This window comes from Camelus bactrianus, chromosome 4, assembly GCF_048773025.1.
Source record: "Camelus bactrianus isolate YW-2024 breed Bactrian camel chromosome 4, ASM4877302v1, whole genome shotgun sequence".
Classification (NCBI taxonomy): Eukaryota; Metazoa; Chordata; class Mammalia; order Artiodactyla; family Camelidae; genus Camelus; species Camelus bactrianus.
The window spans coordinates 59468693-59488487 of NC_133542.1; the positions used below are offsets into that span (position 1 = coordinate 59468693).

A 19795-nucleotide genomic window follows, 5' to 3' on the forward strand; every position below is an offset into this window, starting at 1 on the left:
GCCTGAATCCAGAGAGGGGAGGGGCTGTGTCTAAGTTCACACAGCAGGTCTCTGGCCAGGACCAGGGTGGAGGATATCTGCCTCCTGGAACAGTGAGGACAGGATATGTGGGTGTCATTACCCCAACCTCAGCTATGAAATTCATCTCTGAATCTGGTGCTCCTGGCTTGAGATGCCCAGCTAAGTACAGGGCCAGTAGACCTCTCACCAAACACTTGTCACATTCTGCTACCCTCAGGCCTTATGGCTGGGGGGCGCGATCTGGCTCCCCTCTTGAGATGGCTAGAGTGGGTATATCTCCTGGAAGGAAGGAGCTGCAGTGCCTACTCCGCCGGTGCCCACGGGATCCCAGCCAGGGCACTGCGGCCATAGTCAAAGTTTCCACCAGGGCCCCTTGAGTCCTCCGCGCCCAGCCAAGGGGCACCTCCCCTCTTCCCCAGCCCTAGCACGTGGCAAGGCTTAGCCCAGGGCGGGTCCCTCAGGGAGCCAAGTTCCACGGCACAGCTCGCTCCGGGCCCAGCCTGGCATCTGCTGCAGCAGGGGGATGGTGAAGATGGAGGCAGCCGAGGTGAGTGAGCCCCTGTTGGGAAGTCTCCAGGGCTTTGAGCCAGAGATCGTTGATGGGGCTTCTGGTTATATGTACTTGTATCAGTGAAACCGCCCCATCCCACCCCCTAGCTTTCTTGCCTTTGCACGTGCTGTTCCCGCTGCCAGGAAAGCTCATCTCTTCTCTTCTCTCCAGGTCTTAATCCTACCTAGACTTCTGCGACTAGAGCAAATACTCCAGTTAGAATCTGTCTGTCCACTGGTGGTGGTACCCCTGGTGGTTGCTTCATGTCCTATTAATGTGGGATCTGGGCCTTATTCATTCCTTGGTCCCAAGGGCCTAGCCTGGGGCCCAGGGCATGGTCAGAAGGGGCTAAGATGGGTTTCCTTGAGGACAAGCTCTGATGTCCAGGTCAGCTTTTTTCTGCCCATCTCCTAGCTCTGCCTGGCAGACAGTGGACACTACCAACTCGAGGTCTGGTGAGAAGTCCCTTTGGAGGGGCCTGAGTTTCTGCATGTCAGGGTTGCTTCCATAGGGCCAAGGGGTTGGGGAATGGGATTTGGTAAATGAGGCAGGGAGAACCTTGGCTTCAGCCTGGCTGAGGACACAGGGAAAGCCCACCCAGGGGTCATGCTGGCTTGGATAGTGTGGTGTCCACACCATGGCCTGGGCCACGGAGGGTGGAAGGGGCAGCCCCAGCTGGTTTGAATGTAATGCTCATGGTTTTGTGCATAGACTACAGCAGCTTGGAGCTCACCTTGGGCGCCCTTGGGATGATACCAACCAGGGAAGTGGATGGGGTGTGTAGGGGAGTTGTAGTTCTCAGCCAGTGGTCTGCCTGGCTCCCCCAGGGGAGGCACAGCTGAGGAGGGGGTGCCCCTGCCCTGCTGGGTTCCTGGGGACCCTTAGAGCCTCTTCCCATTTAGTCTCCCAAAGCCCTAGAATCGCTGAGTCTGTTTGCCTTCTGGACAGACAGGGGACTGAGGCAGGAAAGGAAGGACTTGCCTGAGGTTACATGCGACTCAGTAGCACATCAGGGACAAGAACCCAGGTCTCTGGTTCCCCTGCCCAGGTCTCTCCATCACACCAGCTATCCACCAGCTGGATGACTCAGAGTACCTGGTATTCATCTTGGTGCTCCCTTTTTTTGGACTCCCTTAGTGACACATTTATTTCCAGGACCCCCACTCTTACTGGCTAGAGCCTGGCTCTCCTCTGAAAAACCGGGGTGTGCGGTAGAGAAAGCCCTGGCCTGGCCAACAGGCTGGAGACTAAGGCACACTCTGGGCCCTGCTCACTGGATGATCTCAGGCAAATATGCGTTTTTCTCTGGCTCAATTCCAGGGACTGGACCAGCTATTGCCAGGACCCTTCAGCCAGCCATCTGGAGAATTCTTTCTTTCTTTCTCTCTCTCTCTGTCTCCCTCCCTCCCTCTCTCCCTTCCTTCCTTCCTTCCTTTCTTTCTTTCTTTCTTCCTTTCTTTTCTTTCTTTCTTTCTTTCTTTCTTTCTTTCTTTCTTTCTTTCTTCCTTTCTTCCTTTCTTCCTTTCTTCCTTTCTTCCTTTCTTCCTTCCTTTCTTTCTTCCTTTCTTCCTTTCCTTCTTTCTTTCTTTCTTTCCTTCTTTCTCTTTCTTTCTTTTTAAATGGAAGTACTGGGGATTGAACCCAGGACCTCATGCACACTAAGCATGTGCTCTACCACCGAGCAATTTTTCCTCTCCACCATCCAGAGAATTTTCGATTCTCTGCAGACCCTCTCCTCTTCCTGGGTTCTGAGAGTCATTAGTCAAGGCCAGGGTCTGGCCTCTCAGGAAAGCAGCCCCCAACCTGCTCCTCAGGCACTTCTGGTCGGAAGACTTCTCCTGCAAACTGGAGCCCAGGCTGAGGCTGGGAGGTTTGTTGTTGTTTGTGGAGGCAGGCCGTTTCCAAGATGTCATTGCTCAGGGAAAACCATCATTCCTCCCAGGGATAAACAAGGCTGCTTATGGCTCAGCCCGCTAAGCCTGGAGAGGCTGGAGCCACTCACAGCAGGCCAGCCAGGCTCGGCCCCAGGGAGCCGCCACCTTTGCCTGGACAACCAGCTGGAGAGGGGAGAGGCCACGAGCCACTTGAGAGACTGGAGTTTCCAGGCACAGCGGGGAGGGGAAAAGGTCCCAGGAGACCTCTTCCTCCAGCAATGGGCCTCGGTCATCACTCCAGATGTATGGATAGCTGCCAGGTGTGCCCTCTGCTCCAGATGGCCCAGGGCTTCTCAGAACCCTCTCCCTCTGCCATGGGCCGAGCCACTTACACCTGGCACTGGGGCTCATGCTGCTGGTGGAAAACTGTCAGCAGCTCCCAACTTAGAAAGGCAGGGGGTGTGCTAAGTTATTTGGAAACAGGTGTGCTCTCCCCGACGTAGCCAGGGCTCACGTGGTGTCCTCGGTTACCTCTTGGTGGGGTTAGCCTTGACTCATAGCAGGGCTCAGACACTCTCAGGCCAGGATGGCAGAGGGTGGTGGGGCATGGGGAGAGGCAGAGAAAGAACTGGGCAGAGCCTCTGGGAGCTAAGTGGCTGGCCACACCTTGAAAAAAGGCTGGAGACAGCCACAAGGAGGACCACGGGATGGAAGGTAGTGTGGCTGTCCCCCTCCTCAAGTCAAGGGTTGCAACTGTGTCCACCCAGAGCACAGAAACATTCTCTACTCAGACCTCGTGTGAAGTTCCCAGTTGATTCAAGTAGCAGCTCTGGCATTGCTTTCTCTGCCTACCTCCCTCCCTTCCCTCCACTCGTGTCAGATGGCTTCTGTGTACCATACACTGGCCAGGTACTACAGGTATACACATTAAAGTTCCAATCTTTGTATGTAATGGACGGTGACAACATAGCTTTGATGGGGAGACTTGGGGAAGAGGAACCTTGGGGAAGCTTCCAACCCAGCCACGGAGTCTCACTGAAGCTTCCTGCAGGAAGTAAGGCTGAATCATGATGCAGACACTTGTCCATCGAAGGAGCACGCCTTCATCCTAGTCTGCTTATCCTTCTGTGGTGTAGGCATGATTCCTGCCCAGCCGATAGAAATCACCTGTGTGTATCTAGCCCCATGCTGCTGCTTACCTTAGAGGAGGCCGTATAATGTGTGTAGGGGAGTGGGCTCTGGACTGGAGGGCAAGCTCTCCCACTTTGTAGTTGGGTACCCCTGGGTAAGACATGGGACCCCTCAGTGCCTGCATTTCTTCAGGCAAGGGCCCAACCTCATCAGGGCAGTGAGATGATGTGTATACACAGAGGGCTGTGTGCACACACACTGAGTCGTGGGGGCAGTGGGGGTGCCCCGGCACCTTCCCTCACTGGTGGCTGTTACTGAATGAGATGACGTGGGTGAGGTGAGGCATTCATTGTGGAATCTGACATAGAGTGGGCATTGGCTGAACAGGAGGTGGCTTAGCGGCTTTTTGGAGCAGAGCGGGAGAATCCATTGGAATGTGCTATCGGGGATGTGTGCAAAGGGAGGGGGCTCATGGAGCAAGGAGCCCCTGCCTCAGCCCAGAGAACTGGGGATACCCTGGGATGAGGGCTTTTGTTTGCTTTTTAAATAAAATTTTAAAGTGAAATGTAAAATACTTAACAGCAAGGGTAGAAGAATGTAGCCAATGAATTTTCACAAAGTGAGCAAACTCTCCAGGTCAAGAAATAGAACATTTTAGTGCCCTGGGAACCTCCCCCAGCCCCTGGCCAGCACCCTCCTTGGTCACTACCACCTCAAAGGTCCTGTCCTGACTTTTTTCATGGATAGTGTTACCTGTTTTTGAATTTTGTATAGAGTGAATCGTTGAGTATGTATTCTTTTATGCTGACTTCTTTGGATCAACATTTTAGTGGTGAGCCCCCAGATCTGTCACTGTTATTGTGCACAGTTTTATTGTGTTCACCACCATTGCTGTGTGCGTTTCATTGTGTGAATAGGCGTGCCACAATTTATCCATTCTGTCGTTGATGGACATTTGGGTTGTTGCCAGTTGGAGGTTATAATGAATAGCACTGCTGTGAATATTCTCATGTATGTCTTTCGATGCACTATCGTATAATTTTCTGTTGGGTAAATACCTAAGGTTTACAATTGCTGAGTCATAAAGTTGTATCTGATTAGCTTTAGTAGATTCCATTGTGTAATTCTCTAAAGCGTGACATCAGTACACTCTCCGCAAGCAGTGTAGGAAAGCACCTGTTGCTCCCCGTCCTCACCAACATAATTGGTATTAGCTATTGTGATGTCTGATTGTGGTTTTAATTTGCATTTCTGTGATGACTGATGAGGTTTAGCACCTTTCCATATGTTGACTGGCTGTTTGGGTAACCTTTATGAAGTGCCTGTTCAAGTCTTTTCCCCAGCTTTCCATCAGATTGCCTGTCTTTTTATAGATTTGCAGAGGCTTAAAAAAAATTCTGGGTATATGTTCGTTGTTAGATACACACATCGCAAACCTCTCCTCCCACTCCGTGGCTTGCCTTTTCACTCTTTTCGGGGTATCTTCTGAAGAATGGAAGTTCTTCATTTCAATGCAGTCCAACTTGTCAGTCTTTGTCTTTGTGGAGAATGTATATTGAATCCCATTTCTTTACCTATTACAAGGTTGTGGAAATAGTCTCCTGTGTTATCTTCTAGATGTTTTTATTGTTTTATGTTTCATGTTTAGCTCTAAAATCCACTTGAAATAGATTCTTATGTAGGGTGGACATAGAGATCAAGACACAATTTCTGTGGGTGGATATCCAGCTTATTAAAAAGATCATCCTTTCTCACTGTAGGTCAGTATCACCTTTGTAGAAATCAAGGGGCAGTACCTGCGTGGGTGAGCTGAATTTTGAAAGATGAGTAGGAGTTCGCCAGGTGGACAGAGGAGGGGGGAGTGTTCTAGGGAGGAAGTACAGTGAGCACAGGGTTAGAGGTGCCTGAGAGGAGAGTGTGTTTGGGGAACTAGTTCAGCCCGGCTGGAGGGAAGAGAGGAGAGATGGTATGGTGGAGAGGTTGGTTGGCAGGGACAGAACACACAGGGCAAGGAGCTGGGACTATCCCAGAGGGATGGAGGGGTTTTAAACAGGAAGAGAATATAGTCAGGTTTGTGTGAGGGAGATGAGAGACTGTCCCATGACAGGAGGATGAGGAGCAGGCTGTAAACCCAGACCCAGCCTTGACATCACCCCTCCACAGAGACAGAGCGTGTCTGCTTCAGGAAGGCAGTGGTGGAGGAAGCAGTGTGCCTGGGGCCTTGGAAGGCGACCTTTGGCTGCAGGTTTGTGGCTGAGTCCGACAGCCCAGGTGTACATTCTGGTGTCCTTGCGTGGAAAAGCCACCCCCAACCCCCAACCCCCACCCCCAACCCCAACCCAGTGCCCCCAGCACTGCAGAGCCTGAAGGAGAAATATTTTAGGAACTAGAGCAGATGGACAAAGCTGGGGATGGATCTCTGGAAAAGGGGTGCTTGCTGCTTCTCCTGCCCTTGATGCGTCCACAAGGATCCTGGCCACACCTTGAGCCCTGAGAACAGGCCCTCGCAGGCTGGGTGAGATTCAGAGCTGGGCAGACCCCCTCCGGGAGAGTGTGGCCTAGAGAGGGGAGTCACTTGGCCCAGGGCCACACAGCGAGCTACGCTGGCCCAGCCTAGGCAAAGCTGAGCGCAGGCTCAGCTACTCCCTGAGCCTCTACTTTGGTGGGGGCCTCAGTTTCCTCCCCTGAAATGTACAGACAATAGTGTCCCCATCTTAGGGCTGTGGTCAGAATGTCATGTGCTGTCTCCTGGTATGGAATGCTGGGGAGGGGGTGATGGTCCCGGGAGAAAGAAGTATGATAACAGGAATTGCAAAAGTTTCTTGAGTACCTACTGTGTGCCGAGCGCCTCCATCTAGGGGGTCTCTCCACAATGCCATGGTGTAAGGACTTGCTACTTCTGTCACAGTTTTACAGATAAGAAAATTGAGCCTTGAAGAGGTTTAGCAGCCTGTCCATGGGCACCGGGCTAGGAGGTGGCAGGGCCAGGATTTGAACGTGGATTTGTCTGTCTTCAGACCCCAGTTCTTCACCAGCAGTAGGCTTCCCTCCACCACCCCTGGCTCTGAAAGTGCTCTCCGTTCAACAAGCTGTTGCTTGGCATGAAGCCTGGGATTTGGGGCTTGCTCTCCAGTGCCCGCTGTGAGGAAAGCCGAGCAGTCAAGAGGAGGGTACGGCCGTGGGCCCCAGGTCCTGCCTTCTGCCCTGTAGCAGCCCTGCGAGGGAGGCGTCACTGACACAGCCACGTGGTTAGGAAGTGGGATCCAACCCAGGCGATCTGATTCCAGATCCTGGTCTCATGACCACAGTGCTCTTTGTGCCCTTCCTTGGGGTCCTAGCTTGGCAGAGCTCTTTTGTGTGATCAACCTAGCGTAGAACGTCACAGAGAAGCCGCACGCTTTGACTCTCCCCACCCAAGAAGGGGTCCCTGGAAGGGGTGGTTTGGGGGGGGGGTCACCAGGTGTATGTAGTTCTGTACCAGCACCCCCCTGCCGACCAGGCGGGTCGGGTACCTGCCCTCAGTCCTCCACTAACTTGGGGTAAGAGCAGGGACCCTGCATGTGGTATTGCTCACCGCTGCCCAGCACAGTGCCTGGCCTAGGTGGGAGCTTGGTAAGGTCTTCTGAAGACAGATTGGGAAGGAAGAAAGGCAGTGACGGGGGCAGGAAAGGAGACCATGGGCAGTAGAAAGAGCAGGGCTTTTGAGCCAGGCAGACCATGGTTTCCAGGCTGACTCCTCTACTTACTCAGTTTTGGATCTTGTATAAGTTACTTAACTTCTCTGAGTCCCAGTTTCCTTCTTTGCAAAATGGGGCCAATGAAACTGACCTCATGGGGTTGCCGGACGTGGGAGAGAGTGTATGTAAAGCAACACAGCACCAGGGTCCAGTTCATGGTTTCTCGCTTCCCCCTCCACCCATCTTTTTCATTGTTTTCTGTTGCCACCGTCTCTAGCTTCACCTTCCCTATCTCTACAGCACCAAGTAAACACTACTTTCAGGCTAAAGTCCGAATTCCTTAACATAGCCATGCTTCTGCTCCACGAAACCAGCTGCACTTCCTCAGATAATCCGTGCTGTCTCTGGCTTTGGCCTGGTAACCTTCTCCCATCCATTTTCCCACCTCCTCCCTGAGCCATCCCAGTCTTTCCTGCTGCCTCTGTGCTTCCATAGGCCCCTGGGCTGGTTATGGGTGGGTGGGAGGTTGACATGAGCTCCTTACCCAGTTCTCTCACTCACAGACCCAGCGCCTTCAGGGAGAGGAACCTGTCTTGTCACTGTTTGGCTCTGGTGCCCCGCACAGGCCCTGGCACATGGCTGGGGCTCTGTAGATGTTTGCTGAGTAACCCTGGGGGTGGGGGTGGGGGTGCGGTGAGTAAGCCAGGGACACAGTCCTGATGGGCCAAAGCAGGGCCTGCCCAGGGCCAAGAGAGCAGGACAGGCCAGGCATTGGCAGGAGTGCAGGGAGCCCTCTAGCCAGGGCGTCCCAGGGAGCATTTAACTGGGCTCCAAGGGATGGGCAGGAAGTAAACTTGAAGAGGTCGAGATAATAGGGAAATGAGACAGCGCATGTGCACACATGGATCATGGAGAGAAAGAGGGTGCCAGGTGGGAAGGGAGTGGTGGTGGAGCTCACAGGTGAACTGGTTCCTGAGCAGAGAGCCTGGGGTGGGGCAGGAGAGGCCCATGGGGCCACACTCACCTTCTGACGGAGGCATCAGTCACCACAGGGACAGGAAGAGACTGGGAAACTTCTGCTCTCAACTCGCCTGACTTTCACATGAGAAGAAGGCTGGAGGTGTAGGCTGTGGGACTGGGGCAGAGACTGCGAGCCCAGTCCCCCATGCACATGGATGCACTGGTGTCTGACACCTGAGAGTAGAAGGGCTTGGCGAGGTGGTAATGGGGGGCTCAGTACCAGAAACCCAGACCTTGGGAGCTGCTTCCCTGCCCAGTGAGAAGCTGGGCATCCAGGAGGGTGGTGGGGCATCCCAGCAGGCTCCAAAGGCCAGGCCTGAGGGCATGTTCTTCTGGCTTATCCAGGTGATGGTGCCAAGAGTAGGGAAGGTTTCTAAGAGGGGTCTCCTCTCTTGTCACTCTTGGGTTCCTCTTCCCTGCATGTTGGCTTTGTCCTGAGAGGCTCTGGATGGGGTGAGCTACTTCTCCTTTGTGCCTCAGTATTGCTTTCAGTACAATGGGTATGCTCCCCCCTGCGGTGTGTTGTCTTCCTAGACAGATCTATGTGTTGTTGTGGGATCCTTTAGGGATAGAGAATTTTCAGTCTGCAGTCAAATTCCCCACCCTTCCTCTTTCTCCTCCTGTAGTTGGGCCTTTGTTTACAGGGAGCATGAACCTATATATGGATTTATAGGGTCCATCTTGGGCCGGGGCTGCTGAGCTCCTGCCTACTTCTGCATGGGCTCTGTTACAGAGGGAGCGCCTTGTGTTAGAACTGGTCCCACACTAGGTTCTGGTCTGGATTCTAGTCCTGATTCGGTTGTGTGATCTTGGGCATATTGCCTCCCTTCTCTGGGCTGCAGTCACCTTGTCTGTTAACTGAGGCTGCTCCCCAGAATTTTATTGGGAAGTCAAATAAAAGTCAAAATGTCTGGGCCCTACTCTTGGGGACTCTTTACCAGCAGGTCTGGAATTGGGCCCAGATACGGATATTTTTTAAATGTTCCGCAGGTGATTCTAAAGTATATCTCTCTGTTGGAAACTGATAGTCTGGATCAGTACTTTGCAAACTTTAATATGCAAATTAATCACCTGGGATGTTGGTAAAATGTGGATTCTGATCCACAGTATGTGTGGATTGAGGCCTGAGATTCTGTACTTCATACAAGCTCCCAGGTATTGCTGCTGCTGCTGCTGCTTCTGGTTCATGAGCCACACTTTGAATAAGAGTCTGGATGGTCTGTGACGTTCATTGGATTGCCCATTCATTCATTCATTCATTCATCATCAACACTTCAGATGGGGAGTGGTGAGAGGTGAGGCTAAGGGGAGAGACAAAACCCAGAGTCTTACAGAGCTACAGAATTCGGGCTTTATCTGGAGGGCAGTGGGGCGCCACATCAAAGGTTTTAAGCAGAGGAGTGACAGGGTCAGACCTGCATTGAGAGGACTCCTCTGGCGTGGCCCAGAGAATGACCCAAGGGGTCTGGACTACTGCTGGGAGGTCAGCATCAATCCGAATGGGAGATGACTGGGTCTGGAGGCACGTGGTGGTAAGTGGAGATGGAGAAACTGCGAAGATTCTTTTTTTTTTTTTTAATTATTTTTAATCAACTTTATTTTTCAGAGTAGTTTTAGAAATTGAGAGGAAAGTACAGAGAGTTTCCAATATTTACTGTCCCTGCACACACATAGACTCCCCCAGTGGAAAGATTCTTAAGATTTTACAAGACATTCAGGAGGATTTGGTGATTGGCCATGGGGGTGGTAGTGAAGAAAGAATGATACCCAGATCTCTGGTTTGGGCCGCTGGTGGTGACATCATTGATACAGAGACTCTGAGAGGAGGAGTAGCTCAGGGGAAGGTCATGGCCTTTTAGTCTGGGGGCACATTGAGTTGGGGGCACTGGTGGGATGCTGGGAAGGAGGGCTCTACCTCGGTGCCTGGGCTCCAGCCACACGGGTGTCCTCTCTGCCCCCCAGTGTGCCCGCCTTCCTGGCTTGGGGCTTTGCCTATGCTGTGCACTCCCGTGTGAGCTCACCCCTGCCCGCTGAGCAGATTCAGTCTCAGTGTCCTTCCACAGGGTGGCCTTTCCCACACGTCCGTCCATTCTCTCACAAGACCTTATAGTTTTCCTTCACACTGTGAATCACAGTTTTTTCCAAACTGTTTCTGTGAGTGATGGCTTGGTTCATGTCAGTCCTTCCTCTACATCCGTGAGCTCCACGAGGATGGGGGGCACGTCTTTCTTATCCCCTGTTGTATCCACCGAGCCTGGAGCATTCTGAGAAAGGACAGGTCTGGGCTTGCAGTGTGGACTGGGTGTTGGTCCCAGCTAGATGGTGCAGGTGGTGATTGTTGTCTGGAGACTGGATGGGTGCATGAGGGAGCAAGTGGGGCTGAGATGAGGGAGGTGGCCTGAACAGATTCCGATCAGCAGGCCACAGGCTGAGTGGCCCACGACAGGGTAAAGGGCGCCATCGGCTCGACAGGAGGGAAATGTCAAAGCCAGGCCGTGCTGCAGTGGTTGTGGCTGCTGTTGATGGAGTGCTTGTGTACAGCACAGTGCCGAGCTCTGGATGTAATCAGCCCAGTCACTCCTCCTACATCACTGCCAGGAGCTATTATTAATCCTCTGTTAAGGCTAAGGAAACTGACGCCCAGATTGGCTACCCTTGAGGTCACCTAGCCAGAGAGTGTGAAGTGGGGATGAGTATCCAGCGCTCTCGCCACCAGCTGCTGCCTCCATAATCCTGGGCTCTGCCAAACCTATCATGGGGGAGCGGGGAGGCAGGAGAAGGGGAGGACAGCCTGGAGGGCCCCAAGCTGGTGGCAGAGGCAGGGGGTGGCTCCAGTCCCTGGGTGCCAAGAAGCCAGGCCCGAGGAGCTGGACTGAGGCTGGGCTGGGGTTCCTGGAAGCCAGCTTGAGCCAGGGACTCAGAGGCATGCCAGTCTTGAAGGAGCAACCCCATCTCCAAAGTCAAGCCTGGAGGTCAAATCACTGGGTGGGGATTCTAGTAGCCTTTCCCTTTCTCCACCAACTTTCCATTTCACAGAGAACTTTCCTGTCCTTTCTCAGACTTGGTCCCCGGAAGTGATAGTCTGAGACCACACACGTCGCAAATGAAGGAGTGAGGATTCCAGCCTAGGTCTTCTGGCTTTATGTCCAGGGCTGTTTCTGTAAAATCCTGCATAAGGGCCACCCTGAGATGGAGGCAAGCCCAAGTTCACAACCCCTCACCCCACCTCAGCCCAGTGCAGGAAATGGTTTTTGAGGGCCTGTGCGGAGCCTGGCATCTGCGGTGGATGTGATGAGTCATCTCAGAGTGAGAGCTGCAGGTTGACTCTGGGGTCAGCCGGCCTGGCTCCTCGTTTAGTAGCTGTGCGACATTGGGCAAGTCACTTTCAGCAGCGGCCGCCACCCTCAATCCCAATAGCAGGTGGGGGTCTAGGACCCAGGGAACATAGCTGGTGTGAGCAGGCCACTGGGTGTCACACCTGCCATCCTTCCCTAGCCTGTTCTGAGCCCTGGATTGGATTGGGGAGAGGATTTGATTAGGTCCTAAACAGCGGCTCCATTTAGAGGGCCTGGTTCATTTCCTGTGTGCTTCTAGCCAGTGAGACATGCATAGAATTAACCCTGATCCAGCCAAGCCAAAGAAGTGATAGATGAGAGAGATACGTGCTCCACAGAAGGCAGGCAGCTGCCTTGAGCGCTCCAGGCCCCGGACTAGCAGGCTGGTCTCTGGGGCACCTTGGCTGGATTCTTGTCACCCCAACCTGTTGTAACAGCTGCCTAACTGGGTGTCCCCAGCCTGCACTTCCTCCATCAGAGCACTCACCACACTCCTTGACACCAGTTGTCCAGCCTCTGTTCTTCTGCTCAACTGAGGGCAGGAATTGTGTATGACTTGTCCTCTGCCTGTCCCCACCGCCACCCCCGGGGCCTAACTCGGTGCCTGGGGAATGAATGAGTGGATGTACACGTGCATGTATGTCCCCGGCCTCCCCCCACCGCAACTCCTGCTCACACTTCCCAGAGTAGTTTCACGTAGCAGCGAGGCTCTGCCATGTGTCATTCCTTTGCCCACAGGACAGACCCACACCCGGCATCCATTCTGTAACACGGCTCCCATCTTTATCTCCCCTCCTGTCCTAATGCTCTTACTTGCCGCCCTCTCCACCCAGATGTCTGAGGTTTCTGGTTCTGGAGGCCCCCTCTCCCCACAAGGTACCCCATACCCCAGCTTCCCCAGGAACACAGGCCAGACTCTCACACAAGCCCTGTCCAGGAGCACAGGACAGAGCTCTTGTCCTTGTTTGCAAGCATCTGCCCTGTGTGGGACGGGCCCAGGTGAGGGGCCTCCGGCAGTACTCACAGCCTGCTTCCCCCACCCTAGACCCCAAAGTCCCAAACTCTAGTGTGTGAGGGTTCAAGGAAGTGGGGAGACACCCTTGGCCAGGAGACATGAGTTCTAATACTGAATCAGCCTCCATCTGATTTCTTAGGTAATTCCTTTAGCCTCTGGGACCCCAGTTTCTCTATCTCTAAGATAAGACTAGGCTAATGATAGCTACCACCACTTTATCAAATGCTCCTCTGGGGCCGGGGCCCGGTGAATAGCACTGACATAGTCCTGTGATATCAGAGCTCTGTTCCAGGTAAGGAAACGGGGCTCCGAGAAGTTGGGAGGCCTGGCCATATTGTTGCACAGCTGGGAAGTGACACCGCTGGGATCAAAACCAAAGTTGGACTCAGGCATCTAAGCAGGAACCGCTGGGCGCTCTGAGAGCACTCAGTCCTGGGTGGTTTCTCGGCTTCTCGGGGCGGGGTGGGGGGTGGCCCTCTGGGGACAGAGGCACTTCCCCTCCTAGCTTTGTTTGGTTTGGCCATGGTTTAGGGCGGGATTGGCAGAGGCAGGCTGACTTGTATTTCTGGTTTTGGGTCTATTGCTGTGCTTTCCCAAGGGGTGAGCGGGCTCCAGCTGCCGTCACTGCTGATACAGGCCTGGGCCCCACCCCCCACCCCCCCAGGAAAGAGGAAATTTGACCTGTTCCCCTCTCAGGGCCCAGTGCCAGGCCCCTGGGGCACCAATTATTGCAGTTCTTCCATATTGGGGGGGGTAGGTCTGGCCAAGGGGGAGTGAGAGTGTGGGGCACCAGGGAGCTGGCTGCCGAAGTTTGTTTTTCTTGGTGGAGAAGGCTCCCTGGGGAGTGGGGGATGGGCAGGGGACCAGGCTACGCTGGGGACTGAGATCAAAAGTAGGCTTGGGAAGAAGGAGGTGGAGGCCGGCTCTAACCCCAGCTTAGCCCTGGGTGTGCGGGTGCCTTTGGGCAAGTCCCTAGGTCACTATCCAGGCTGGGTCCTCTGTCCTTCTGTCAGTTCAGTGGAGGGTCTCTCTGACGCCCTGGGAACAAACTAAGGTTTCCAGATAAGATTCCTGGATTGGGGCTCCTGGCATCACAATTGCCAACTTTGATTCTGGGAGTTTGACAGTTTGCTTCTAGGCTTCCAGGGGAGAGATGAGCCACTGTTTGAGATTTGTGACCATTGTTTTAATCACCATGACCACCATCAGCGTCATCATCCCATTTCGGAGCTTTATACTTTCTCTAGTCTACTCTTCTGCTGTGTCGCTTGGGGACATTAGTTATCCCATTTAATGGGTGGAGGCCCTGAGGCCCAGAGGGTTTAGTAATTGGCTCTACCTGGCCCTGCTGTGTGATTCTGGGCTGGCCTGTGCTTGTCTCTGGGCCTCCGCCTCCCCATCAGAGCAGTGGAGATTTGGGCTTTGCTAAAGTTCCCAGGTCTGAGGCCATGAGGTCTGAGGGGTGCCTGCTGGCAGACTTCCCAGGGCAGGAAGTCCGCAGGGTGCCCGGGTACCTGTCTTTGGCTGTCTGGGCACCAGACCAGGGCCGGATCATCCTAGAGTCCTCAGAGGCTTCCCCTGCCTACTCAGCACCCCTCTCTCCCGGGGTGGGGGTGGGGTGGGGAGGGGCTTTCACTTTCCTCCTCCTAGGCAGCAGCTCTGACCCGTACTGTGCTTTCACATCCGCTCTGGTGCTCCGAGACACCACTGACACTCTGACATGTGTCTGCGTCACCCTGCAGCTGCCCTAAGCTATAGCTGGGCCTCTTATTCCCAGATGGGAAGACTCGCTGGCCCAGGGCTGAAAAGAGTTCCCAGCTGCAGGCATAGCCTTTCAGTCTCTGGCAGCTATGCAGAGTGGAGTGGAGAAGTCACTGCTCTTTGGGCTCAGCTTTCTCACCTGCCAAATGGACATAAGTGGTCTTTACAGTAAGAGCCCTTAACCTACTTTCTGAGGTATTTACCCCTGAAATTTTCCGTGTGTGTGTGTGTATGTGTGTGTGTGTGTGTGTATTTACACGCACATATGCATTCCCACAGACCTGTACAGACCCCAGGAATGTGTGGCATTTTTCTCTTTCATTAGTTCTGGGTAGGTATGGCCTCTTCATGGTCAAAACCTGGACTCTGAGTAGTTCTAGGTCCAGCATTCCAAGTCCTTGACTGTGATGAGAGGCCCAGCCTAGCCCAGACCTGACCTGCTTGCCTGTGTGGCTGTGGCACTAGGACACCCCTGACTTTCTCTGTGCCCCAGTCTTCCTGTGAAGTACCTGCTCAGACTAGGGCACTATTTTTCCCTTTGCAAACGAAATCTGCAGGAACCCAGCAAAAACTCTGAGGGTTTGGAGAGTCGTGTGTGAGGCAGGAAGTGCCTTCTTTTTTGTGTGTGGAACTCCTGGGGTTCCTCCAGTCACAGTTTAAAAATCACTGTGTGGGTGATCCCTCCGCGAGTTTCCATGTATTTGTGACATCTGTCTAGTCCAGGTGTGGGCAATATTTTGAAGTTCTGGTTTTATTCCAGTTTATTAGTTTCAAAAAGATCTGGCTTGAGGCTTGGTTTGATTCTGGTCCATGAAGGCAAAGGCTGTCTGGCTCCTCATTTATTCACAGAGACGACTTACTCACAGAGGGGCCATGGCACTTCCCTTAGAGGGCCATTGAGAAGATCCCGTAAGAGGGGTTTAATCTGCCATGGTCGCTGGCATACAATAGGGCCAGGTAATGGTAACCTCTCCCTCTTCTCCCTTAAATGACCAACCCTATTTTTCATGAAACAGAAGTTTCAAGCAAGGAAATAAGGGTGGGAACGCATATACAGCTCAGCCACAGGAACTGTCAGGTTTCCCCCTGGCACATCGGTTTTCACACTGTGCAGGGGGTGTAGGGTGCAGGGTGTGGGGTTTGGGCCACTGCTTGATTGTGTTTCAGTCTCTGTGACATTGGTTTGTATGCAGCAGCCTCCTCTTGTCAACCTTTCTCACTATCTCTTTATTTTGCAGATGTTTGAATCAGAGGCGGATGAGAAGAGGGAGATGCCCTTGGAGGAAGGGAAGGGGCTGGGTGCCAAGGATGCCCCACCCGGCAAGGACCCTTCTCCTGACCAGGAGCCTCCTCCAGGACAAGACCTTCCACCCAAAGAGGACTCCTCTTCTGACCAGGAACCTTCTGCTGGCCCAGAGTCACTGTCTAGCAAAGACTCACCTTCCTGCAAGGAACCCCCTCCGGGCCAGGATCCCTCACCAAGCAAGGACTCCCCACCATGCCAGGAATCCCCTTCAGCCTCAGCCCTTTCTCCATGCCAGGACCTCCCTGCTATGCAAGAACCCCCTCCTAGCCAAGACCCTCTACTCAGCAAAGACCTCCCTGCCAGCCAGGACCCCCCTGTCCAGGACCTTATGCCCTGTCAAGACCTGCCCCCTAGCCAGGCCACCCTGGTAGCTGAGGTCGTTGCTGGGGAGACCACGAGCTCTGGGGACCCACCAGCAGTCACAGAGGGCCCGCCTGTGGCCTCCAGGCCAAACTTTGTGATCCCCGAGGTCCGGCTGGACAGCGCCTACAGCCAGAAGACAGGGGCAGAGGGGGGCAGCTCGGGCGATGAGGAGGATGCAGAAGAAGGAGAGGAGGGGGATGAGGGCGAGGAGGACGAGGATGAGGACACAAGTGACGACAACTACGGAGAGCGCAGTGAGGCCAAGCGCAGCAGCATGATCGAGACGGGCCAGGGCGCGGAGGGCGGCCTCTCGCTGCGCGTGCAGAACTCTCTGCGGCGCCGGACGCACAGCGAGGGGAGCCTGCTGCAGGAGGCCCGTGGGCCTTGCTTCGCCTCCGACACCACCTTGCACTGCTCGGATGGAGAGGGCACTGCATCTACCTGGGCCATGCCTTCGCCCCGCACCCTCAAGAAGGAACTGGGCCGCAATGGTGGCTCTATGCACCACCTTTCCCTCTTCTTCACAGGACACAGGAAGGTAAGAAGGCTGAGGGCAGAGAGGGAGTGGGCACCTGACTAGTGGGGAGGAGGCAGGGTGCGTCCAGGAGCCGCAGGGAATGAACCTTCACTTTGTCCCACCTCTGCTCTTCTCTCAGCCTTCCAATGAGCCTTCTACCCATTTGACAGAGAATAAAACTGAGGCCTGCAGAGACCAAGAAGAACAGAACCTGGACTTAAACCCATGACTTTATGACTCCAGTTATTCTTGCAGCTCCATTGTACTGGGGGAACCCACAGAAAATAGAGCAGGTGTATTTGGATCTAAAAAAGATCCAACATACTAGCCAGAGAAATAGTTACAAGTGATACTCAGTCCAGGCCTAGCCGGACTAGAAGTCTGTCAGCTGACAACCATGACAACACATATTTCCTCTGCCACCATTATGCTAAGCAATTTACATGAACTCGTTAAGGCTCACAACAGCCCTATGAAGTAGATAGTATTGTTGCCCCTACAGATGAGGAAACTGAGGCACTGAGAGGGTATCTCACTTACACTGGGTGGCACAATTTTTAAATGTCTGAACCGGAATTAGAATGTGGCTCCAGGGCTGGAGTTCCTAACCACCATGCTGTTTTCCTCTTGCAAGTATTTATAAATAGATGAATAAGTGTTTATTGATTTCCTGCTGTGTGCCAGGCCCTGTGCTCTCTGCCACAGCAGGGGCTGCAGAAATGTGTGAGGCTGATCTCAGCCTGTGAGGAATGTGTTTTCTGCGTGGGCCGGTTTCTAACAGTCAAAACATTGCACTGTGGCCTTGAAGCTCACTGGCCAGCTTGAGTCTGGGCTCTGTCCCTTACTTACTGTGTGGCCTTGGGTGAGTCACTCAGCTCTTCTGAGCCTTAGTATCATCTCTGAAAAGCAGAGATTAATAGCACTCACATCCCAGGGTGGTGGAGGGTGAACCCAAAGAACCTGGTGCCTGATGGCATTAGTGCAGGTGCCAGGCGAGTGCTGTTGTGGTGTTGACAGCCGGCGCAGTACAAGGTATTGTCATGACAACTCCTGAGAGGCTAGGCGGGCCAGGGTAGACAGTGACCACGGAGGGCAGCTGACCCTCAGAGACCTGCAAGTTCAGGGAGGAGAGACCCCTAAGGCCCAAGGCCACCAGGGAAGGCTTCTGGCAAAAGATGCCCCTCAGCTTGGCCTCAAAGGTCAAGCAGGTTTAGAACAAACAGCAAGGATAAGGTAGGCATTCCATGAAAGAACATGACCTGGACAAAACTGTCTGTAGAAGCCAGTTTAGTTAGAACAGGGGATTTCTAAAGTGCAGGGATGGTAGACATATGGCATTCATGCTGCCATTCCTGCCTCCAAACTCATGGCAGACATGACTAATGGATTTCAGCACACTTCCCCACCAAGTTGGGGCATGGCCTCAGACGCCTTCTTAGCTTCTCAGCCACTGGAAATAAGGCCAATTGGCACATGGGAAGACACCTTCTGCTGAAAGGTGGCTGGGCTAGAAGGGCAGGCTGGGGCCTTCGAGAAAAGGGCCTTAAACTTTGTGCCCAGGAATTGGAACTAAGTCCCAGAGGAATTGGGACTGACTCTGTTTCTTCATTTGTAAGCACTTTGATGTGCTTCGAAATCACCAGGAGGAGGTTATTAATATAAAGATTTCTTAAGTCCCTGACTCCAGACTCTGGAATCAGATTTTCTGGAATCAGAATTTCTAGGGGATGATGCCCAGACTCTGCATGTTAAACAAGCCTCTCAAGGAATGAGATGTTCCCTATGGTTTGAGTATCACCATCGTAGGCCACTTCTTGAGGCAGCTTCAATAGGAAAAAGAGCAAAACTCTGTCCTACTGAGGTGAGGCCTCAGGCCAGGCCTGGCCACTCTCCTCTGGAGGACCGCTGATATCCAAGGGCTCACCACCTAGCTTAGACCTCCCAATTTCAATGCCCCCATCAGATCCTTCCCTGTTCTGCCCCTTTCCCCCCTTGCTCCAATACAATTTTTTTTCTGGTAGGGGAAGTAATTAAGTTTATTTATGTATTTATTTATTTTAATAGAGGTATTGGGAATTGAACCCAGGACCTCGTGCATGCTGAGCACGTGCTCTACCACAGAACTATATTTTCCCCTCGATACAAATACTTACATACAGAGAAATTCACACATATTCATATGTACATTTCTAGTTCCCCAAATCAGTTGATCTCAGCTCCTATTTTGGGGCAGATTCTTCTGGCTGGCAGTCCAGCAGGCCTGGGCCAGCTGTCTCCTGTCTTGGCTTCCACCTTTCGACACCCATGATTCCCGGTGTCCTCCCCTCCCCACCCTCTTTTGGCCCATCACTTCCTTTCTTGGGCTTCAGTGACTAAGCTGGCATGGACCTCAGAGCCTGCCACCAAGCCTGTGGTGGATACTTTTCCTGTAGCTTCTGCTTACCTGGCCTCAAGTCCCTCATCATCGTTCATATCTTGCTTCCTCCAGGCAACTGGCTTCAATAAGAAACTAACCCTTGTCAGAGGGAAGTGAGGTCTAGGCTGGACAGGTACCCTGGTCTCACTCCATCCCTCGCTGGCAGTGGGCCTTGGGCAAGTCCCTGCCCTTCTCTGAGCCTCAGTTTCCTCATCAGTAAAATGGGTATGGTAATAGTATCTCCTTTGTAGGGTTGCTGGGGAGATTAAAGAGCCAGACTCGGGTAAAGTGTTCAGGGCAGTGCCTGTCATGCAGCGCCTGGTAGGTGCTCCATAAATGGGAATCGTGTTGACGGTGGTGGTGATGAGGAGGAGGGTTGCAGTAGCGGGAGCAATAGCAGTCATCCCAACAGCCACAAGGTGCCTCCAGCCCCTTTTCTGGCCTTCACGACACTGCTGCAAGCTGGGACCAGCTGTACTCATCTTACAGAGGGGAGCCTGAGGCCTGGGGAGAAGTTTCTGTCCCAGGGCACACAGTGGGTAATGATGGAGCTGGACAGTGGCCTCACCCTGTCCAGTCCTCTCTAGCACTTCCCCAGGCTCTGCACACCTCTTGCGGGTGAGAGGCAGGGGATAGGGGGCGGGCAGCTGGGGGAGGCAGCCGGCTTTGCTGTGACTTCCATCTTCCTGGCTTGGGCCTGGTTTTCCTGGGAGGGTCCACTGATGCCAACAGACCATGGTTTCCCGACAGGACCAGGCAAGAGGTGAAGAGGAGAGGGGTGAAGTCTTCAGGCTGTGTAGTGAGACAGA

At 53.4% G+C, this 19795-nt stretch overlaps 1 protein-coding gene across 11 annotated transcripts in view; it reads left to right on the forward strand.

The window, feature by feature from the left end:
- RGS3 (regulator of G protein signaling 3) overlaps nucleotides 1-19795 on the forward strand; it is a 135090-nt gene that overhangs the window by 104245 nt on the left and 11050 nt on the right. For 10 of the 11 annotated variants that reach the window (XR_006725582.2, XM_045518258.2, XM_010957213.3 and 7 more), the window contains one exon: nucleotides 15623-16591. Coding sequence is in view for 10 of the 11 variants with exons in the window: in XM_045518258.2 (XP_045374214.1) it covers nucleotides 15623-16591 (969 nt within the window). In the remaining variant the exon portion in view is untranslated. Of the gene's footprint in view, nucleotides 1-303; nucleotides 569-15622; nucleotides 16592-19795 lie in introns of those variants that run through there. The other variant, XM_045518262.2, reaches the window with a different exon arrangement.